The 22129-nt window shown below is 40.9% G+C and overlaps 1 protein-coding gene across 1 annotated transcript; it reads right to left on the bottom strand.

The window, feature by feature from the left end:
- Window positions 1–14446: 14446 nt before the first annotated feature.
- FOXI1 (forkhead box I1) lies at window positions 14447–18522 on the bottom strand. Its single transcript, XM_048488175.1, has 2 exons — window positions 17903–18522; window positions 14447–16110 (listed from the first exon to the last, which is right to left on the bottom strand). Exons 1-2 carry the CDS (start codon window positions 18474–18476, stop codon window positions 15557–15559), a joined length of 1128 nt encoding a protein of 375 aa, XP_048344132.1. The 5' UTR covers window positions 18477–18522; the 3' UTR covers window positions 14447–15556.
- Window positions 18523–22129: the final 3607 nt, after the last annotated feature.

The following is a 22129-nucleotide window of genomic DNA, read 5'->3' on the forward strand; positions in this document are numbered from 1 at the left end:
GTGCTGTAATGGTTTATTTTTCTTTAATTCTTTGGCCTATTATATTCTTTGTTTTTCTCTAGAAATCATCTGCATTCAAGGAGTGAAAAGCAACTGGAAAATTTGCCATGATTTAATAAACTTTGCTTCTCTAACAGCCCCATCCAAACATGGAGGCACTGGGTCACAGCATTGAGGCAGCTCTACCCCAAGGCCTCTGAAAGGCTTCTCAGCAGCACAGGGAGTAGGGAAAAAAAACCCTGGACCTTGCCACCACCAAAATACACCACTGGGCTGAGTGGACATAAACTGTCAAAAGGCAGACATAAGTCCAAGGGCCAGTGCACCACGCAAATGGTCCAAACCAGAGGTGGGATCCAGCAGGTTCTCACAGGTTCCCAAGAGTAGGTTACTAATTATTTGTGTGTGCCAAGAGGGGGTTACTAATTGGTGATTTTGCCACGTGATTTTTGCCTTAGTTACGCCCCTCCTCTCAGCAGTAGCGTGCAGAACTTGAAGCAGTCTAGCAGGAGGTGCACGGGAATGCGTGGCAGCTTGCGCCTGCGTGCATTCGTTTCCCGCCCAAGGACCGGCACAGCAGCTGCGTCCTTGCCACAGCCCTGCCCAGGAATGGCCCACCCCCTGAATGCCCGGCCATGCCCCCATCGTGACCTGCTCAGCCCCACTGGCGCTACACCACAGTTTGAATCCCACCACCATGGGAACCTGTTACTAAAATTTTTGGATCCCACCACTGGTCCAAACCCCAGGAGGGAGTCAAGTGATGTCAGCTCTGCCCTCAGGAAACCTTGACCCAACCTCTCCCCCCCCACCCACCCCCCACACACACACATGCTGCTGACTGAGCAGGACACCAGAGTAGACCCACCACAGCCTGAACTTCTGGGCTGTGTGGCAATGGGCTGCAGGACATGCAACAGCTAGCACGTCTGCCCCCTCCACCAGGGTAAGTGCCCCAGGGAGGGCAAACAGGCCAGTGCACAGCTGCACCACTCCCTAAGGCCCTTTCAGCCCCCCTTTAGATGGAGCTATAAACATTATAACTGGAATTGCAATTTGTCCATAATTTTGCCTTGATTAATACTATTCTCAGCCTGTGGGTTGCATCTAACCACAGAGCTCTTAAGACTTGAAAGGACAAGTCTTCTTAAGAGGGGTTGGCTAGTTTTTATCTGCTTCCCTCAACCTCTGCAGTTCACTCTGCCTCCCACCCAAATTTTGTTCCTGGGGGTCATCAGAATCTCCAGAATGCCATAGCAGGCAAAGAGAGTCTTTGAGAGTGGATGTGGGGATAACTGGAAATCACTGTCCCATCTTAAGAAAATGCAGGCATCCTTAAATCTTTTCAAAGTGGTTGGATACAAGAAAGCTCCAACAAAAGAAATGTCTAAGTCACATACATACAGGAAATTTGTCTCTCCAAAGGTCTGGTGCTTTGTTTTCAAAATCTGAATATGTTTGACTGCATTGATTATTGTAATTATAATGCCAAAATAGAAACTGCACTTCTACTTTGTCTCCCTTTTCCCTGTATTTGGCAGGGTTATTCTTATGTTATGAAGGAAAACAAAAATAAAATATACACTGTTCTTTATAACAGCTGGATCTGTTAGTTCTTATTCATTTTAATTATATGTTGTTTTTATGACCACTGTAAATTATCTTGAGGCCAGTTAATGGAGAAAGACGTCTTTAAAATGCTCCACTTAAAAAAAATGGAGGTGGACCTTGTTTATTGATTTAGAATATTTATGTGCTGCTTTTCTCCTGGAACACAGGGCCCATGCATGCCTTTTTGTTAACCAGTGGATAACCACTGGTATTTTACGAACCTATTGGCCAATTGGCAATGCTGGCAGGGGCTGATAGGAATTGTAGTCCATGAACATCTGGAGTGCCATAGATTCGCCACCACAGGCCTATTGGAATAAAATGGTTATGTAATATGAACATAAGGGCCAGCAAATTGCAATCACCTTATAGTGACCTCAACTGGCATTTTTCAATGCAAGTGAGAAGCAGACATGGTTTGCCATTGCCTGCCTCTGCAAAGTCTTCTTTGGTGGTCTCCTGTCCAATTACCAACCCAATTTTGCAGCTGACATCTGACAAAGACATGGCTATACCATGCCACCTTCTCTCCAATATGCAGTATCTCCCTCAATTTATGTGAAAACAGGAATCCATTACCTATCACATATGTCAATATAGTGCTCACCATGTAAGACCTGTTCATTCATGCTGTGAATTAACTTTTTCGATTCTCTCTGGTCTTGTTTAGTTAACTGGCTTTTACTTTCTCAAACCCATCTAAATAAAACAATCCATGTTCAATATGATCCTTCCAACAGCTATCATTGTTTCAGTCCCTTTTTATTTTCAGTGTCAGAAAACTATGCGTAAACTGTGCAAAAGAAAAATATGGACAAACTGCAGTTCTAGTGCATAAAGTGTACCCCATAAGATGGTCCAGCAGTTTATCACACCTTATAAGACTATGCCTAATTTATGTAGATATTTGCCTGAACAGTTTTAAAAATCTAAAAGTTCTCCACATTTTATCTCCCATGATAAAGCTTAGTGAGAGGCACTTTTAATCTTCCCTGTCAGCAACAAAGCCGCAATACTAAAATTTCCCAGAATTATACATCATTATATTTCACTTCTTTACTATCTCATACTGTCTCTTACTGTTGAGAGAGAAAGTCAGATTCCAGTTCTGTTGCACAGAAGTCCAGCTGTTAAGGGATAGCTGGGAAGTTTAACTGCCAGGCTAAACAATTTGTACCCTTCCTGTCTTGCTCCAGCCTATCTGCTGTGATCCATGCAACAATCACCTCCAGATTAGACAACTGTAACTCCCTCAATGTATAGCTATTCTTGAGATTGCTCCAAAAACTTGAGATATCCAGAATGCAATACTGAGGGTCCTTACAAAAATGCCTTTAAGTCTCATACTCAGCCTGTACTTCACCATCTGCTCTGGATGCCACTTGTACACTGGCAAAGTTCAAGGTTCTGGTGTTCACCTTTAAACCTTTAAAGAACTAAGTGGTTTGGAACCACGTTTCCCAAAATAACTGTGCTCTACTGGAAGCAATCTGCTGGTGGTCCCTAACCCTAGAAGTGTCTGTCTGTCCTCAACCAGACTCAGAGCGTTTTGAGCTCTGGCCCTGGTCTGGTTGAACTCTCTGTCAATTGAGACCCAGACCCTGTAAGCCTTGGTTCAGTTCCCCAGGGTATATCAGACAGAGAGGTTCTACCAGGCCTATGGATGAGGTGGCCATGGTGACATTGTTGCTGGCTTTCCTATCTTTTTCCTATCCCTCTCTATGTATCATTATTTTCTTACTCAGTCTGTTATGGGATTTTAGTTGGGTAATGTTTTGGTTTTTTAAATTGTTTTTAGATGCCTTCCCCCTGGGTCGATCAACCAGGAAGTTTGAAATAGATTGTAATAATAAGGTACTGGGAATATTTCAATTGATGCGGCTTTAAATTGGTATTTATGAAAGAATGTATATTTTTGTATGTTTTTGTATATTTTTATGTTAGCCCCCCCGAACCCATCTGAGGATGGGAAAGGATGGGCTATAAATCCAATGAAATAAAATAAAATTTATGTGCAGACATGCTCGGATTTAATTGCATGTTTTCACCTCATATTGAAGTTGCTTCCAGGTGTTTTAGAACATGATAGTGGCCATTGTGGTGCCTGCCAGAACTTCAGACAACCAACTCTTTAAATATTTCTAGTGAGAAAACATATTATGGTTAGTTGCATTTTTGTTCATAAACACCCTGAGCTTCCTAAAGCTTATGGAACATGCATACACCCACACTGCATGTACAAACACTTGATCCAAAATAATTTTAATTGTCTTTTCTGAATGGGTAAAACATTTTCACTTTTTAATGTAATGAACCCTGAGGATGCTGGTCTGCTTTATTTGAGAGGTGAAATATGCCGTGAGCCTTGACTGGTCTCTATAAAGCTATTTTATTGTCACAAAAACATTCGTACAGGTACGCATGGCTAATAAAAGTCCCTTTTTTATTTTATTTCATTAAAATATCCATACTCCATCTTTCCTTTTAGCCCAAAGTGATTTATAGGTAATAGAAAATGTCATCAGTCTTCTTTAAAACGTGAGAGGAGGGGGCAGAATGAATTGCACAGATTTTTTTCCCTAGCTTAACAAAAAGAGAAAAAGAAAAAGAGAGATTGGCTAAATTATTATGAAATTGGCCGTGGTGAAAAGCAGTAGCATACTTTCTGGATATTATGGCCCTGTATGAAGATCCATGGCCCTGAAGGCAGATGCTGATAGAACTCCTATCAGAGTCTTTGAAATTGGTGACTCAAGCTACCTTTGTTCCATACATCTCAGAGGAAACCAAAAGCCCAGGGTAACATTTATGAATTTAGGAGAATTCTCAAAGGCTATCTCCTATCTGGCATGAGGAGACCCCTTTTTTGCAATGTTGTGCTTTGTTCAACTTATAACTTCGAAAGACAAGAGAAGGCAATTTCAGACTTTCTTTGTCTATTGATTACAACAAAATATGTGGGAGTGGCATAGGTGTGTTCCTCTTTCTCATTTTCCCAACAGATCAAAAAGAAGACGAAAGAAGAATCCCTTCCCCCCCCTGAAAAAATTGCACCCAGCCTAAAACTTTTGAATACTAGGAGGCCCCTTTGATGATGTAGCTATGGAACAAATCACTTGTTTTCAAAGAGATTGTGAGCAAATGCCTGCCAGTGCTCTGTCAGAACAAATGAAGTCATGACACCTTTGTGGGTTCCACACAGCATTTTTATAACGAGTTGCAATCATTATAAATGAATTCATTTTCTATTTATAAAAAAGGAAAATGAGTTCATTTGTAATGATTGCAACTCGTTATAAATATGCCATGTGGAATCCATTATTGAAAAACTGAGTAAAGTCAATGTGAAATAACCATTGCACAGAGTTGAACCTTGGATCCATAGGGAAGACAGGTAGCTGACCAAGACAGAATACCTAAGCTAGTCTTTTTTTTTTCAGTCAGGTTGCAGCTGACTTATGGAGACCCAGCAAGCTTTTCAAGGCAAGAGTTGGTCAGAGGTGGTTTGCCATTACGTAGTGATCCTAGGCTTCCTTGGTGGTCTCCCATCCGAATATCCATGTGGTGTACTGATTAACAGAGGAAGACTCTAATCTGAAGAACCAGGTTTGATTTCCCACTCCTTCACATGAAGCCCTCTGGGTGACCTTGGACTATTTTATTTACTTATTTTATTTATTACTTAGATTTCTATACTGCCCCATCCCCGAGAATCATAGTTCTCTCAGAATGCTCTCAGCCATACCAACCTTACCTGTGTGCAAGGGTGGGGAGGGGGAAAGGTGATTGTAAGTTTCTTTGAGACTCCTTTTGGTAGAGAAAAGCAGAGTATAAAAGCCAACTCTTCTCTTCCAACCAGGACTGACCCTGCTTAGCTTCTGAAGTCTGATTAAATTAGGATCACGATCAGGGCCTATGCAAAATGCCATTAAGTCACAGCTGACTTATGGCAATCCAGTACACTTTTCAAACTACTTACAAAGGTAGTTTATCATTGCCTTCATCTGCATAGTGATCCTGGCGTTCTTCGGTGGTCTCCCGTCCAAATACTAACCAAGGCTGGCCCTGCTTAGCGTTTGAGATCTGACAAAATCAGGCTATAAATAGGCGCTCTATTTATAAGTCAGTCCAATTTTAGTAAATGCAACTTACTTCCAGGAAAGTGTTCTTACAGTTGTAGCCAGGATGTCAACTGTTTTGTGCAGGAGATTTACAAGACAAACGTACTATGAATCTTATTTAAATTTAATAGATTACTCAAAGTAATTTTTTTAGTTTATTTATAGACTACAAGTCGAGTCTCCAAGAAGATTTTCAACACAATAAAAGTGCAATAAAATCAATAAAAATCCAATATGATACAAAAAAGTTCAGCTGAAATATATTAAAAATCAATAAAAGCCTCAATCAATAAATGTCATAAGATCAATACAATACATTATTCCAAACATGGCCAATTTGCCTGCCATACAGTTCTTATTCAAGCAATAGTGCTGTTGTATTCTATCTTTCTACCAGAGAAAAAGAGAGAGCAGCCATTGGGCCTGAGCCAGAATAAATAATCAAATTCAGTGGAGACTGTATAGAAAATTATATAACCATAGTTTCCCAAAACCAGAACACAGAATGTTGTTGAATATATACTATACACTTATACACATCCTAAAAGCACAGCTTTTGCATTTAAAAAAAAAGATATATGCAGATAGCAAACACTAAGTAATAGGGGAAAAATACCAGCACAACATTGTGCAGGCGACATGGAATCCTCCCTTGGCATTCCTCACATTCTTGTTGCACAGCACAGCCAAAACATAAGCCAATGTTTGCTCCCTTTCCTCCCTGTCTGAGGCAAAAATGGTGCATTAAGCTTGATTTGCATGACATTTTGCATATCCAGATTTTGAAATGTGACAGTGAATGATAAGCTGTTTCAGTTCAAAGAAAAGCAGAAACCCTCCTCTTGGTGTACGATGGACAGTACAAATTGCCTATCCGTTTCTCTAGAAGAGGGTTGATCCCATTGCTGCCATGACTACTCCATTTGTGACCTTCTACTACAGAGAGGTCTTCTCAGTTGTTTTCAAGACAAATAGGCAGTGCATCGTATTGCTTACCACTGGGATTTGGTTTCATTGCTGAGTACAGCTTTGCTCCTGTGTCACTGAGGGATATATTTAGCCATCGACCTAAGAAAAATGACAGCCACAATGTTTGTTAGGTGGATAATACATTGTCTATGCATTCAGCTCTGTTTTCTCTGTCTATCAAGTATAACTTATCTGAATCTAAATAGCTTCTGTCCATGGACCTTTCTATGTTGATTTCAGTGTTACCAACGTCTCCCAGGATTATGCCCAAGCAGATTGTTATCTTTCAGAGGAAATGATAGAGAGGCCATAAGGCTTGGACTGGTCTTGCAAGTGAACACAGTGATCAGCTTGGCCATGGCTTGTATGTTGGTTGAATGCAGCTTAAGATGATCCCCATCTAGATAGCAATACATACTTTTACAAAGTTGGGCTTGCAAAAAGCCACACCTGAGACCATTTGTGGCAAGTCACAGTCACTTGCAGATGACCAAGGGCATTCCACACACACACACACCGAACTCTCTGTTTACCTACTACCAGAAAAAGTGTGCTTCCTCAGTGTACTGATCCAGTTACTCTGGCACCTCTGGTTACTCTGGTGATTTTGGTTATGTCTGTCTGCCAGAGAGTAAAAAAAAATGCTGTAGACCACTTGCAAGTGGGCTTATTTATCTTGGAGAATGAAAGATTGGTCATCATTGGTACTAAGCTAGGAGATGGGACTTTTTGTGTATGCCATCAAGTCATACCTGACTTATGAAAACCCTGGTGGGGTTTTCAAGATAAGAGAGCTTTGGAGGTGGTTTGCCCTTGATTTCTCTGCATAGCAACCCTGATACTCCTTGGAGAGTGCCCAGCCAAATACTAACCAAGGCTGACCCTGTGTAGCTGCTGAGATCTGATGAAATCAGGTTTGCCTGGAGCTATCCTGGTCAGAGTGGAGGAAGAATACTACAATGCAGATTACCCCCTGGTTTCTGTATGCAGAATGAGGCACAGTAAGGGTACAGTGGCACAGTGGAAAAAAGGGGGGGGGGTACAACGATTCCTGTCCATCTCATTCACTTTGGGGAGGGGAAAAATGTGAGAGGGGGGCAGTGGTCTGTGAGACTGAACCACATAGACAAGTGTCTAGCATTTGTTGAAGTGCTAGACACCCACACATCATTAAATAAAACTGGATGACTTACAGTACAGTCCTGGCCAGAAGGGTGCAAGTGTAACCTACTTATCCTTGGCCACATCACTCTCCATTGGAGACTTAGGAAATAATATTTGACAGCACCCTGTGGCTTAACAAACAAATATGAAATTGCTTGAACAAATCAACAAACCTTTAATCTTTAACACAACTTTCTATCATTTAAGAATAAATAATAGTGAATATATAGTGAGTATATATATACAGCACAACTCAATTGTATAAAATCTTCAGTGCTGTTTTAAGAAAAAAGAACTCAGAACAGTCACCACCACTAACAGTGTCCAGTAATGAAAGAATAGCAATAAAGTCCAAACTATTAATCAAGCAGGGCTTCTTTCTTCCATCTGGCCTTCTGCATCTGATGTAGCTGCTGCAGGTCTTCCCTCAATTTGGGCCTGTAAAAAAATAAGTCATTCCCTCAATTAAGCTGTAGGCCTTCCTTCTCCTACTGCAGGCCAGATCAATTGAGGAGGGTTACATGGTTAACAACCTAATATTTCCATGACATTGGGGAAATTCTAATATATTTTCCTTTCTTATTGGGCACAACACATAGCAGTAAAAAAAATAAGTCATTCCCTCAATTAAGCTGTAGGCCTTCCTTCTCTTGCTGCAGGCCAGATCAATTGAGGAGGGTGGGGCTCTTGCAGTTGGTAATAAGTAAGCAAGCTTACCAACTGCACATGCTCAGTGAGCTTTTATCCCCTGGGCCCTAAGATTCAACAAAACCAAAAATACTAAAATGGCATGGGTTGCCCAAGCACTCAGGGAGCCAACTGGTCACTAAATTGGCATGTCTCAGAGATATGCCAGTTTTAGTCAGAGATGTGCTTACACAGCTCCCTGGTGCCACCATGCTGGTCCCAGCATCTGGCCGTCACTGCTGTGGCTCCCTGCAAGGAGTCAGTACAGCCACCTAGCCAAAATGGGAAGGGGTGGGCTAGGGGTATGTGGCAGGAGTTAGTTGGCTACTAACTAAAGAACAGAAAGCTATCAAAAATCACAGCATAGTCCATAGACAATCACAGCAACTGGTTGCCACTTTCCTGAGGGCTGCCCCCATTACCCCATATGGGATGTACTCCTAGGTAGCCCTCCTTTGCCCAGCTTTCAGTGGTTCTTGGAACACAGGTACTGCCTCAACAATGCTGGCTCCCACACCCCAGACTAGCAGTGTATACATGCAAGGTGACCCAAGCCAGATGCATGACATATAGTGAGGCATACTTCCAGAGAATTATACCCATAAGAGCTGCCTTTAATGTGGTGGGGAAGGGTGCTGACTAGCATGCATATTCCTTACTCAGTGTGTCCTCTTCCCACTCCAGATGGGGGACAGGGCACAAAACTGTGACTGATAGCTGCCCCACTATATCTTGCGGATCAGTTGGCCAGGCAACCGTGGGAACCATTGCCTTGCTGATTTTTGCACTATGCAGCAACAGTGAATGGAGGAGTTGCAGAGCACTTCTTGACTGGATTGGTAAGTGTTATTTGAATGGCTGCAGCATATGTTTCAGGGAGGTTCCCTAGCAAATGGAGTCCCTCCAAGGTGGGACAGGGGGGACACAGAATTTGCTGGGACCTCAAAGGCATGGCTGTGGCTGCCATGGTGTCTTTGCTGTTTGCCATCACCAAATATGTGCTGTTTAGCATCTGTGCAGATGGTGAATTACCATCTGATTTAACAGGGTGACCTGGAAGCATGAGTAGTACAATCCCTGCCATTCTGCTTAGTCCAGCCTGGCTCCAGAAGTATCCAGCCTAAGGCAGCCTTCTGATCAGTCTTCTGATCCACCTCACTAACGTGCATGCAATGCTAGGGAAAGCACAGCCTGTATCCCCATGTCTCCTGGGAGCAGCTTACAAAGGCACAGAGAATCCTGACAATGTTTTAGGTGCAGCCATAAAATGGCAGCCACAATGGGTGTTGCTGGAGGCTAAGCCATGGCTGCCACACTGCTTACCTTCAGTCATACAGCTAAGATTCTTGTGCTGCAGTGGCAGCTGCTGCTAAATTATTGTTTTAAAATTTGCACAGTGAATCAAATCTCCAGTGGCCAATCAGATGCCTTGCTGCCCTGACTCAAATTACTTTCTAAAAACACTTGGCAAGCACCAAGGAAGGTGTTGGGGGCACTATGGCACCTATAGGCACCAAATTGGGGACCCCAATCTATGCAGTGTGTCCTAGTTAATAATGTGGCCATCATGTTCTGGACAAACTGACGTTTTCAAGTTTTCAAATACTTTTTGAAGGTAATTCCTCAAGTAGTGAATTGCTGGACATCATTAAAGTATGAATAACTGTGGCAAACCATCCTTCTCAATGAAGGGCCACATCTGGAGTACCAGTTCAAGATAGTGAAAGGCTCCTCCCAAAGATGAGGCATCTGTAAGCAAAGTGGGCCCTAACAGCACTGCCAAACTATAAAGCACATATGGAAGAGGTGCCAATTCGCAACTAATGTATGGTGACCCTAGCCAGGGGCTGTCACGGCATGTGAGGTGGTTTGCCATTGCCTTCCTCTGCAGCATTCCTTCGTGGTCTTCCATCCAAGTACCAACCCTGCTTAGCTTCCAAGGTCTGAGAACATTGGTCTATAAGTTATAAGCCTAATTTTTAAAGGAGAGGTGCATTCCCCAGTGAATAAAGGTTGAATGCTACCTGTGTAATCAGTTCAACAAATGACTGTTTAAACTGGTGGGTTGAATATTCTGTGAATGCTTGCAGCTGTATCATGCCATTGACGAGAAAGCTCAGCACTATGCAGCTCTTGCAATCATGTTTTGACACCTTTTGAAACGAAAGGAAAAAATAAATGACTTTTGGTTTATGCAGATGTACATAAATCTGCTGAGTAGAGGTAGTCAGGAATTCATTAACTACTAGAATGCCTAAAGTGTTGAGGAAGTCAATCATATTTGTATCACAGAAATATGTTAGACAAAACCACAAATGAATCACAAAGTAAAAAATAAAATGTAAAACTTAGAGCTCTCTCATAAATAAGCTGCAAAAGAAAATGAAGAGGACAAACAGGCTTTTAACATATTTTGGACAGGGAAGTACCTGGTTGATATATTTTTATGGGCACTGACATGACTGGGGATTGGCAATCTTTTTTATACTGCAGTTGTCAATACTTTCTTCACATGTATTCTGCATTTAAGAGTTAAAGCAGGCAACAGACTCATGTGTAATTCTCAAACCAGCCAAATCTGAAGATATTTAAATCCGAAGATTGGCGCCATGAATTGACAAGACATATATTTCTACAAATCTAAAAAATGCTCCAGGTTTACAGGGAAAAAAAAGCTTTGGGGAAAAACATGGGGGTTAAAAAAACCCAAAATGATAATACAGCCTTGTTTTCTGTTAATAAAAGCTGGGAGCCCTTTCTGGAGATGTTGTAGCAAAGCCCAGCTGCAACCACTGAACAACTTGATGACACGACCTACGTGACCTATGGCTACTTGGTACTGTCTAACAGCAGTCACCCCATGAAAGTAAGTGTAGCATGGCTAGAGTTTCAAACTAGGATCTGGGAGACCCAGAAATCTGTACGCTGCTATGGAAGTAACCTTGCTGGGCCAGCCGTTGGGTAAACTTGGGCCAGCCGTACAGACTCAGCTTCACAGTGTTGTTGTGGGGGTAAAATGGAGGAGAAGCAAATTTTGCGAACTTCATGGGGTCCACATTGTGGAAAAGGCAAGGCATAAATGGAATAAATAAATAATTAATATAGCTGAAAATGGAGGCAGATTAGTGGCCAGTTGCTAGATGAGGAGGAGGGAAAGCTGAGAATATGGGTTGCAAGGAGGAGGGAAAGAGGGGAAAGTGTGGGAAGGTAGATATAAGAAAGAATAACATGACCCCACAAGTCTTTGCAGGTTACCTACTGTGCAACTGAGCCCAGCCCAGTCCAGTTGCTGGCATCACACAACTGAGCCTGGCCCAGACTAGCATCCAGCACTACAAAGAGTTTCTTATGGACGGGCTGCCACCAACAGGGAAGAAAAGCCAAAGACAGGAGATAGATAAAAATAAACCGACTGGTGGGTGAGAAGGAGAGAAGGGACCAGGAAAAGGGAAGGAGTGGGAAGGGAAAATTATGTTCCCCTACAAATCCTTGTGGGTCGCACACTTGTTATATATTGAACCTGACTTTTCTAAAAGGAAATCAGGGTGGTATCCATATTTTATCTCACCATTAACCCTGAATAAAATTAAATTTGGAATAGAATAACTTGCCCAAGATCACCAGTGAGTTTCATGATAGAGGGGACTAAGAGCAGGGTTTCCCCACACCGAGTTCAACACTAACCATTATATTAATGGTTTTAAAATACGATTTTATCATATATGTTTCACATAGCCATCCTGGTGGCCCTTGTGATGGCAGAAAGGTAGAATACAACTGTTGTAAATAAAGTAAAAATAAAATAAATAACACCACACAAAGTACTCTATGCCCTCAAACATATTTTATACTTTGATTGTGAAAGAACTAAAAATTAATTCACAAGCCACTTCTCATTAGTAACAATATAACATGAAGGAGATTCTTGTGACTTTAATATGAATATGATTGAAACACCGGGAGGCATTGCGCAGAAACGGCTTCCCTTTCACTATGGTGCTCTCAAAGCAAAAGCTGCACGTTACATTGTTCTCTGAAGTGGATTATTAAAAACATAGGAACCCTCTTTGAATCAAAGATCTCTGATCTTACTGCCAGTCCCAATCACAAACTATTTCCTCTTCCTAACAACCCTACACTGAATTTCTCTTGTTTACTTTGCTGATTTATCTCGAACATTTAGGGCCATTTTCTGCATGTAGGAGCAGGACTTGTCAGGAAACCTTCAAGGGAAGTTGTGCCTAGACACAAATCACAATAAGAGCTCTATTAACTTTTTTAATGGTTGCATAGAAGGATCTAAAAGTTCCTCTGTAAGGTGTCTAGTTTACAGATGTTGTGTACCAACCTGAGCATTCAAGATAGGGCAAGATTGCAGAACCAAATAAAATCTATTCTAACCTGGAACTGTTGGTACAGAAATCATTAGTCCTAAACGCTCTGAAAAAGATTACAGAGAATGTGTACCATGGGTACATTTATTTGAAATGACAGGTCCTTGCAGCTCCTTGAACTGGTGGAGGACAATGTGCCAATTTGTTATATGTAAATATTCAAGTGGAAATTCTCCTTCCAGCCCTTCCTGACAAAATGACTGCTCATGAATAAATCTTCATGATTCATCCAGCTCATGCTGAGATATTACTTGCTTGTCAGCTTAATTCTTTTTCTTCCTCTGGCCAACCAAGACAGGTGAGAAGGTTCACAAACCTTGTGACTCAGCATTTACCAGTCCCCAACACCTGTCTATGTGGAGCTGGATTGGCAAGGTCATTATGTACAAGTGAAAAGATTCTAAGGCTTAGCTGCTGTCTGGAATGGGAATGGAGCAGTTTTGAGAGGGCTTTAGATAAAGTGTTATCTGGGGGTATAAATGCATGAAGAATGTCCACTATGAACATGCTACATAGTCATCCTGGTGTGGTAAAATCAGAGAAGAAGACTGAGGATGAAATGTTATGCATGCTTTCCTAGGAAAAAGGTACACTGAACACTGCAAGGTTTATTTTAGAGCAAAAATGGACTAGATTGGGCTGTGTAGTTACTGTAGGATACTGCCCTAAATATGCATTTGGATAACGTAAATCATCTATGAGAGACTAGTTAGGCTTGATGAAAGGGTGAAAAGATCTTAACTGCATTCACTGCAAGGGACTTCAATTTCCTTCTCTGTGTGTTTTTATCTTGCAGTCACACAGCTTAATACGCACTCACACTAACTAAAATTACGCTATTTCAGGCACTGCAGTAATTTGCAATGTGTCCTCACAGTATTCAAGGCAGCTCACAGCATTTAAAATAGAGCTGTTAAACTCACCTGTCTACACAACATATACACAAGAACTGATTTTCTGTCTGCCAAAACATGATCATTCCCAGTATCTAAAATTACCCTCCAGTCAAGTGTCATCCATTATAATCAATGGGACTTAGATGTATATAGTGTGGCTGGACTGTACTAGTGTACTTTCACTGGAGGTAGTTTGCCTCTCATTTTGCATACATGCAGAAGAACACATCAAGTCTTTACAGATGGGAAGACTGTGTGGTAGCTGCTATAGCAGAATAATTTGGTGTTTGTGTGGAACCAGGTAGGCATTCTTTCATGTTTAAGGCGTGTGACTCGCTGAAATGCAAGTCAAAAGAAGAATCATGCAGACTTTGTACTGCTCCACAATTGGAGAATGAGTTATCCTGGCTTCCCCCAGCAGAACAGGGGGGAATAAGTGGGAGTCACACCCCATAAAATGAACAGTTGTCAGAGTTATGTCACATTAATCAGTTTTCAACTCATTTGGCTTGGTAATGAACTAACAAAACATTTGAAACACTGCCAATGCAACAAGCACACCCAGATTTACATACAAATATTTTATTAAAAATATTTCCCTCCATGTCCCCAGCATGAAACGGTAACCAAAATACACACACAAATATATATATATATATATATCAAGAAACAGTGTTTTGTTTGTAATAATACATCAATGGGCAACCTTACTATAGAGCATTTTTATGTAAAGGCTTTTCTACAATAGTACATCTTGTATGAGAAAAGAATGCATTTTATTTTTTCAAACAAATGCACCATGTCAATTACTGGAGTGGGCAAGAAACGTCTCAAGAAATGTAAAATTAGGTAAGGTTTCTCCCCTGTAAATTAGTAACTATTACTTGAACTCATAAGGGTTTGCGACAGGCTGACAGTTTGAGTTGACTTCAGCTCTAGAAAAAATTTCAGCTCTACTTCACAAAGATTGCACTTTCTCCACAAAAAAAGCACGGTATTCAGATTCTTCGTCTAGTTCCAGCTTTGTGCAACCACTATGTTTTGTCTTCCAAATCACATATTATGACCATATACAACCTACTTGCATGTTTTCTAACAATACCTTTAGAACAGAATAAAGTGGCAGGTAACGTTGGCTGGATGATGCCGAAAATAAGTACTGTTAAATTCCATTTGTTTCAGTGTGACAGATAATGGCTAGAAAATCCCCAATGGGATCAGTGAATCTTTTCACATTTAGCTTTTGTTGGGATCTCACACTACAATTTCAATTAACCAAAGGAGTAGAAACAATACAATTTAGTTAAACTTATTTTTACACTTGATATTTCATACTCACATCTAATGTCATTTCAAAGTAAGAGAGAACTGCTTTCCTTTCATCTCTTCAAGGGGGCTTTATGCATGAAGTGATTATTCTGTTTTGCTTTGTCATTCAACCAGGATTTTTTTTATTCATTAATGTGGAGTTAGAGGATGTGCTCTTGTGTAAACTTCCTAAGACAAGACCTTTGAAGGTCGAAATTATACAGTGCATCTCAAAAACCACTGTAGCCTATTTACTGTGTATTAACAAAGAATGTTGGGTTTGTCTAAGTAAATTTGACAGATGGATGCCAGAAACGAGGGACTAACATGAAGCACCTTTCCCAAGCGTATTTTCACTCTGCAGATTCATACCCCTTTCTCCTGTTGTCACAAGGCCTCCCTTGGTTTATACTTCAGTTCCCTCTCTGGCATACAGAGTATTATTTGCAGCAAGGCTGTTGTAGAAATTGGTGTTGAACTGGCTGAGAACTGAACTGCTGTAGCCCAGATGACCAGAGGACATACAATTAGACCACTCTCCGCTGCCATGACTGGGGATGTTAGAAAGAGGAGAGTATGAGTTGAAGCCTACCATATTCTGTCCCATTTTGTCACCAACTTCAGCGCTTAGTCCCAGGGGCCCTGAACGACTTACAGAATTGGACCCATTCACGTATGCTGTCATACTGGACAGGAAGTTGTTGAGGCAGGGAGCAGCAGAAGGAGGGGGTGTGGAGCTTTTTTCAGGTGAGCTCTCAGTTCCAGAAGAGGAATTTTCTAAAATGTCTTGATGCTCTGCTCCTTTGGGGCTGTTGCTGAGGACACTGTTTTCTGATTTATCAGAAGCAAGCGCTGCTGTGCTGGCACTAACATCAGATTTCTTCTTCCTCTTACGACGAAAATTTCCATTGTCAAACATCTTTTCACAGTTTGGATCCAAGGTCCAGTAATTGCCTTTCCCTGTTAAAAGAAGGGCAGAAAAACAGATTTAATCACAGCCAACAAAGAGTTGGTTCTCAGGTCTTAGTTTGGCTCAGATTCAAAAAAGCAACAATCTGGGCAACACCCTTAAAAAATAAAAAAGACACTGCTTGTATTCAGATTCATCCTTACAGCCAGATTCTTCAGGTCCTGCCCTGCCTTCTCTGAGGTAACCATTATGTAGGAGAGAGAGAGAGAGAGAGAGAGAGAGAGAGAGAGAACAATAACTCAAAACAACTTGGACATTAAATCCAACTTTATTCCAAGAAACATTTATTAATTACTTAATTTATGTTTCATTTTTCAACTTCATGAGGCTGCAAAGAGGCTTACATTATTCTCACCTTCATTTTTTTTCCTCACAAGCCTGTGAGGTCAGTTAGGCTAAGGATATGTGACTGGTCCAAGGTCACCCAGCATGTTTCCCTGAAGGAGCAGGGATTCAAAGCCAAGACTCCTAGATCCTACTATGAGACTCTAACCACTATACTACACAGGCTCAAAAGCTTGAAACAAAGCAGCAGAGAACACTGCTTGAGAGCATATCTCACGTTAAAGAGAGAACTAATTCTGAAAAACAGCTCAGTTGACTTGACAGCCAGGACTGGACAGCTAAAGCCAGCTTGCCAAATGGCTATTGGGGGGGGGGGGCGGCCTGGCTTGTTCCTGCACTTTGGACAGCAGCTTCATTTGCTTCATCAGGTGGAGCTTTCTAAAGCACAGAGACAAACATTATCACCTGGCAAATGCCATGTTGAGTTGTTCAAAGAGCACCCAATCTTGCATGCATAAAAAGGAGCAGGATCAACACTGCAGGCTATAGTCAGCTATCTTCACGTGCAGCTGAATACATAATGAGAGCCCTTCGCATAAAAGCGTGCATGTTCCTGAGAGAAACACTGCAGAAAGTCTATATGCATGCAGTCAGTACAGTAAAGTGGCTAGAGTGTTGGACTAGAATCTGAGTTCAGGTCCCTCATTGGGAGGCCTTGTCCCGCCACACTCTCTCAATCTAATCTATTTTACAGGGCCGTTATGCAATTAAAAAGGGAAGAGAAAACCATGTGCTAGGTAGGTATGTGTCCAAAAGGAACTCTGCCAATCTATAAAGATAATTTTAATTTGACCTTCTTCCAAAGAATTTTAATCATAGAACCATGTTGCGAAACATACTAGGCAAAGAGTTCATTACTAGCCCAAAGCCATCCAGTGAGGTTTGTGGCTGAATTGAGATTTGAATCCAGGTTTCTCAACTGTAGTTCCACACTCTAACTACTATACTACACTGGCTCATGGAGGAATGTTGTCCAGAAAATGGGATCCCACTCCTTTCTTCACACAAAGTATATGTATTTTGAACAACAGAACAGGGCTCTTGATGACAGGTCAAGAGGAGCAGAAACCAGTAAAAAAGGTGGCCAGCCCTACTAAAGTTCCTCATTTGGCAAGAAAGTCACAGAAACATTTTGAAAATGCTGTTAGAATTTTTTTTTCTGATGAGAAATTGAAAATGTCAATACTCTTGGCACTGCTGATTTCAAAAGAACAAATAAATTTTCATTTCTATTAGTTAGGGATTCAGATAATAACAGCCACATGCCAACTGTGGTGGTTTTAGGATATATTTATGATTATCAAGCCATATGAATGATAAAATAACAATGGTCTATAAAGCAGGCTTTCAACAATATTGGATTATAAACTAGCCCACTGGCAAATAGCAGCTGAAGGTACTTTGGGAAACTAAAACATAAGTGGGAAATCTTCTTACCTGGGTCATCTTCATCCCGTGGTACCTTTTTGAAGCAATCATTGAGAGAAAGATTGTGCCGTATGGAGTTCTGCCAGCCAGCTTTGCTTTTGTTGTAGAAAGGAAAGTTGTCCGCAACATACTGGTAGATCTGACTGAGTGTCAGCCTCTTGTCTGGTGCTCCGTGGATAGCCATGGCAATGAGTGCAGAGTAAGAATAAGGTGGCCTAACCAACTTCATCAGCTCCTCCTGAGAAGGCATAGAGAGCCAGCCCATCTCATTTGCCCCCAAGCCGTGCATGTTAGGCAAGAGCTGCCTCTGCATCCCATAGGACTGTGGAATGTAAGGACTGCCATTGGATCCTGGGAGGTAAGGTGGGGAGTTAATGGAAGGTCCATTTAACCACAGGTAAGGGTTGTGGGCAGCATTATAGTCCCCTGCTTCAAAGTTTGTAGGCCTTTGTGGGCTAGGAATGTTCTGAGGATGGAAGAAGTTTTCATAGTAGATATTCATTTCAGGAGGCTCCTGGCCAATGTTTGGAAATTGCGGGCTGCAGCGCGGTGGAGAATGTATCTGTGGATCAAATGAGCTCATAATCTGACTCTGGCAGTCTACCAAGTTACAACACACCTGTGTTAGTCCTTTTCCTGAGACAGGTGCATAATCTCCAAGACTCACCGCTAGTACTTATATACACCTGTAAATGTTTGGGTGTACTTTCCAAGACTCAGCCTAGTGCATCCTGATAGGCTAGAGATCAGGGTGATACCTTTTTTTTTTTTTTGGAATGCTGACAGCCAGGGCCAGTAATAGATGTCACTTTAACCAAATTTGAAAGTTACAACTGTTTATCTTTTTAAATGAATGGAGGAATTTTCCACTAGTATGATTAGCAGCACAGAAGCTGGGACATACTTATATGTAAAGCTGCTGCAGCAAAGAAAAAAATCCCTTTCCTCAGATTTTTTTAGAACACAATGCTAGGGGGGAGCTAGGGGGATTCACTCCAAGCTTTAGCAAATTGCCAACATCCACTTCTTATTTTCCAGGTTTAAGAATTCTAGCATTTTAAATTGTGATGCTTGGATACTTACAAGCAAGGAAGCACTTCTAAGCAGGTCTACTCAGAAGCAAATCTCACTCTAATCAATGGGATTCCAGAAATTGTTTTTTAGGATTGCAGCCTAAATCTCACTAAACAATGTGAGATTTACTTTTGAGTGAACATACTTAGAATTGTGCAGTAAACATTTCACAATTCCTCTGGAAACAAAATATGTTTGGTGAGATTGGAGATTTTATTTTGCTAAATGTCTTTGCTGTTTTCATTTCCCCCTGGCTCAAGTCTTACAAGTCAGATGGCAGAGCCATCTATCAGATTCAGTGGCAGAATTAAGCAGCAAGTTTAGAAATCATTTTCACACAGCGTTAAAAGAAATGTATTATTTATTTATTCCTAGGTCTTAGGGCGCAAAATGAGAAATTAGGCGCCATACATGTTCATTCTTACAATGCATCCCCAAATCACTCTGTTCTGCACATCAAGTTTTCAATTTGGATCTGGAAATCAGATTTGTTGCCTTGATATATTCTCAGAACCTCCATTCTTTCCACGCAGGAATCCTGCTCTTCCTGCAGCTATATGATTTACAGAAATTATACAATTCCAAAGGACAGGAGTACCCTGTCCTCTAGAATTGTTTGTCTACTGCAGAAAAAACAAGGAGTCATTTTACATCTTAAAGACAGACTTTTTTGGATCTAGAGCATATGACCTTTTCCAGCATCACGGTGCAGTAATGAAAGCTTCACCAGTTGAATGTTTGGTTGCCATGTAGCTGATACAGAAATCATTCCAGCAAAAAAAAAATGCCATGATATCTTCAAGGTTATATATTTCTGAAAGGAAAATCAGTAGAATGATAATTGCACAAAATTATAACACATGGATAAAGGCCAGACTTTCCTTAGTGTTCAACTGAAAAAGAAAACCAAACATTACGAATGGCAAATGTTTTCAGAACACAAAAGTCAGCAGCGCTCCAGTTTTTTATCTGCCATGTGATAAAGAGAAATTCAAGAGGAAAAGCATTCCCTCACTACTGTGAGAAAGGCATCACGTTCTAAAGTTCTATTTGTCACACAATGGTTAAAAAGACACAAAAAAAGTCCCATGAGAAAAAGGTGAAAATCCTGCCCAAGCACCTTGTAGAGATTAAGCATTTAACTCCCAGAGACCGAGTCTGCCCTAACAATACAACATATCTGTTCTGTTTTCACTCACTTTCTATTTATGACAAAATACTTTAAAATATTTTGAAGCTTTCGAAAGCCTCAGGTAAGGAAACGGGCTGCCAGATACTTTGGCAAGTCACTTGGGAACATGTCGAAAGAGAAGACATTACACTATGGTTCTTTGTTACATTAAAAGCAGTTCAGGCCATTGGTAATTAAAGAATATTTCCATTTCTGAAATCTCATTCATCTTTCTTATGCCTCTGGCACAAATTGTTACCCTAAGGTCAAAACAGAACACACTTTTTCACAGGAAATTTCCCACAGAGCAAGCCCTTTATCTGGTGCAACTAAGCCTTGCTTTCCCCCCTCAGAATCTTTGGGGAAAATACAATAACTGGAATGTGGTTTAAGATATTCCAATAAAGCTTAATAAGTAACATCAATGGCATTATATGCTGAAGGTCACTTCCCTGTGGCTTCTTCCTGTACTCCTCCCATAACATTTATACGCAGAAGCTACAGTGGTGGCCCAGTGATTTTGTATTTTAATTGAGACTGGGGGAAGAAAGAGAGGTTCTCACACTGTGATAATTAGACTTACCCTCATTTTTTCAGAATTTTGTGAAACCATGCATCTTTATATCTTCTGCTTTAATCTGAGGAATAAATCCACTGCTTTAACTATAAAAAGGCTACATAGCACAAGTTTGTCAAAATGTCGTTTCCAAGAAAATTGTACTGGGTTGACTGCAAAGCATAAAGTGTGTTGGACTGGAAACAGAACAGCCTCTTTTAGGAAACAAACCTACTACTAATATTAAAAACAACTGGTGCTTCCTTTTGTAGCATCCTGATTCTTGACACAAAATATTGAACCAGTGGAATTTCGCATTATAAGACAGTTGTTATAAGTATAGTTGCCTCTGATTGAATCAGATCTGGGACCCATAAGCAGCCTGTATTCCACAACTTCATTGGAAAATATGAAGCTTTCCTTTAGTCTAAGGAGCTTTCTTTCACCTCTAGGTAGGTGTCAATCGAGGAGGAAAGCTTCAGTCTTTGCTAAGTGTAACACTAGGCTACTGACAAACCTTAATACTGGAGTACATGTAGCATTCGCCTCAGGAATACAAAAAAGCAGCGTCCCAAAAGTCAAGAATATCTTTCCTAGCTTTAAAAATAATTCCATTCTCAGCCATCATATCACACAAATTATGTCAAATTCTGACATAATATACATAAAGTGTGCCATGTATATGGATCTTTCATGACTCAAGTCTTCTCCCTGTTTTAAAAATATCATGACTGTGCAAATCTAGCATGTCAGTGAGATAGCTTGCTTCAAGTCTTAACTTTTCCCCTGATGGGTTACTTTTCTATATGCAAAAGTCTGGGAAGAAAGGTATATTGGCACAATGCTGCTAAAATCTAGACCAGCTGTTAAGTAGCTGAGAAGATGGATGCCTTGCTCAAAATAAAATGATGTATAGGCTTTCCAGTTAATCTGGTCACTTTTAAGAATTTGCATTTACCATCTAGGATAATATAAACTACTATTTTCTCATACAGCTGGCCCCCCCCCCCCCCCAGCTCAGTGTTTGCATAGAAACTGCTGAAGGGAATCAGATTCATGAGTTACTAACCTCTTCAGACTGTAGGAGGAGAAGCAAGTATGCTGTGAATGGACACGAGGGAGAAAGTTGTTAATTGACGTATTTGAATACAGGCAGTTGAAAGCCTTTTAAGGGTTCTCTTTTTAAAAAAAATCAGTAAGATTGCAGCCACACGTATGCTTTGATGAGTAGTTTAGAATTTCTATATCCTGGGGCAGCACGTGCTTATTTACAGTTACAATACATTGAAATGGGTGTATTCCCTATAAAGAAGCCAAGACCAGGGCAAAGAAAAGAAATGCTAACTAAGGTCGTAAAACAGCTACATTCATCAGAAGTTTCGTGTATCAAAGTAGAAATCCAAACTGTCAGTTGTTATAGACCTCTTGTTTGATA

This window comes from Sphaerodactylus townsendi, linkage group LG03 (assembly GCF_021028975.2).
Source record: "Sphaerodactylus townsendi isolate TG3544 linkage group LG03, MPM_Stown_v2.3, whole genome shotgun sequence".
NCBI classification, from domain to species: domain Eukaryota; kingdom Metazoa; phylum Chordata; class Lepidosauria; order Squamata; family Sphaerodactylidae; genus Sphaerodactylus; species Sphaerodactylus townsendi.

Excerpts from the sequence above, each read along its gene's own strand:
- FOXI1 (XM_048488175.1), bottom strand. The coding sequence starts at position 18,476 with ATGAGCTCATTTGATCCACAGATACATTCTCCACCGCGCTGCAGCCCG. Across the intron at positions 16,111-17,902 it reads ACGGGATGAAGATGACCCAG|GGAAAGGCAATTACTGGACC; the intron begins GTAAGAAGATTT and ends TTCTTTTAACAG.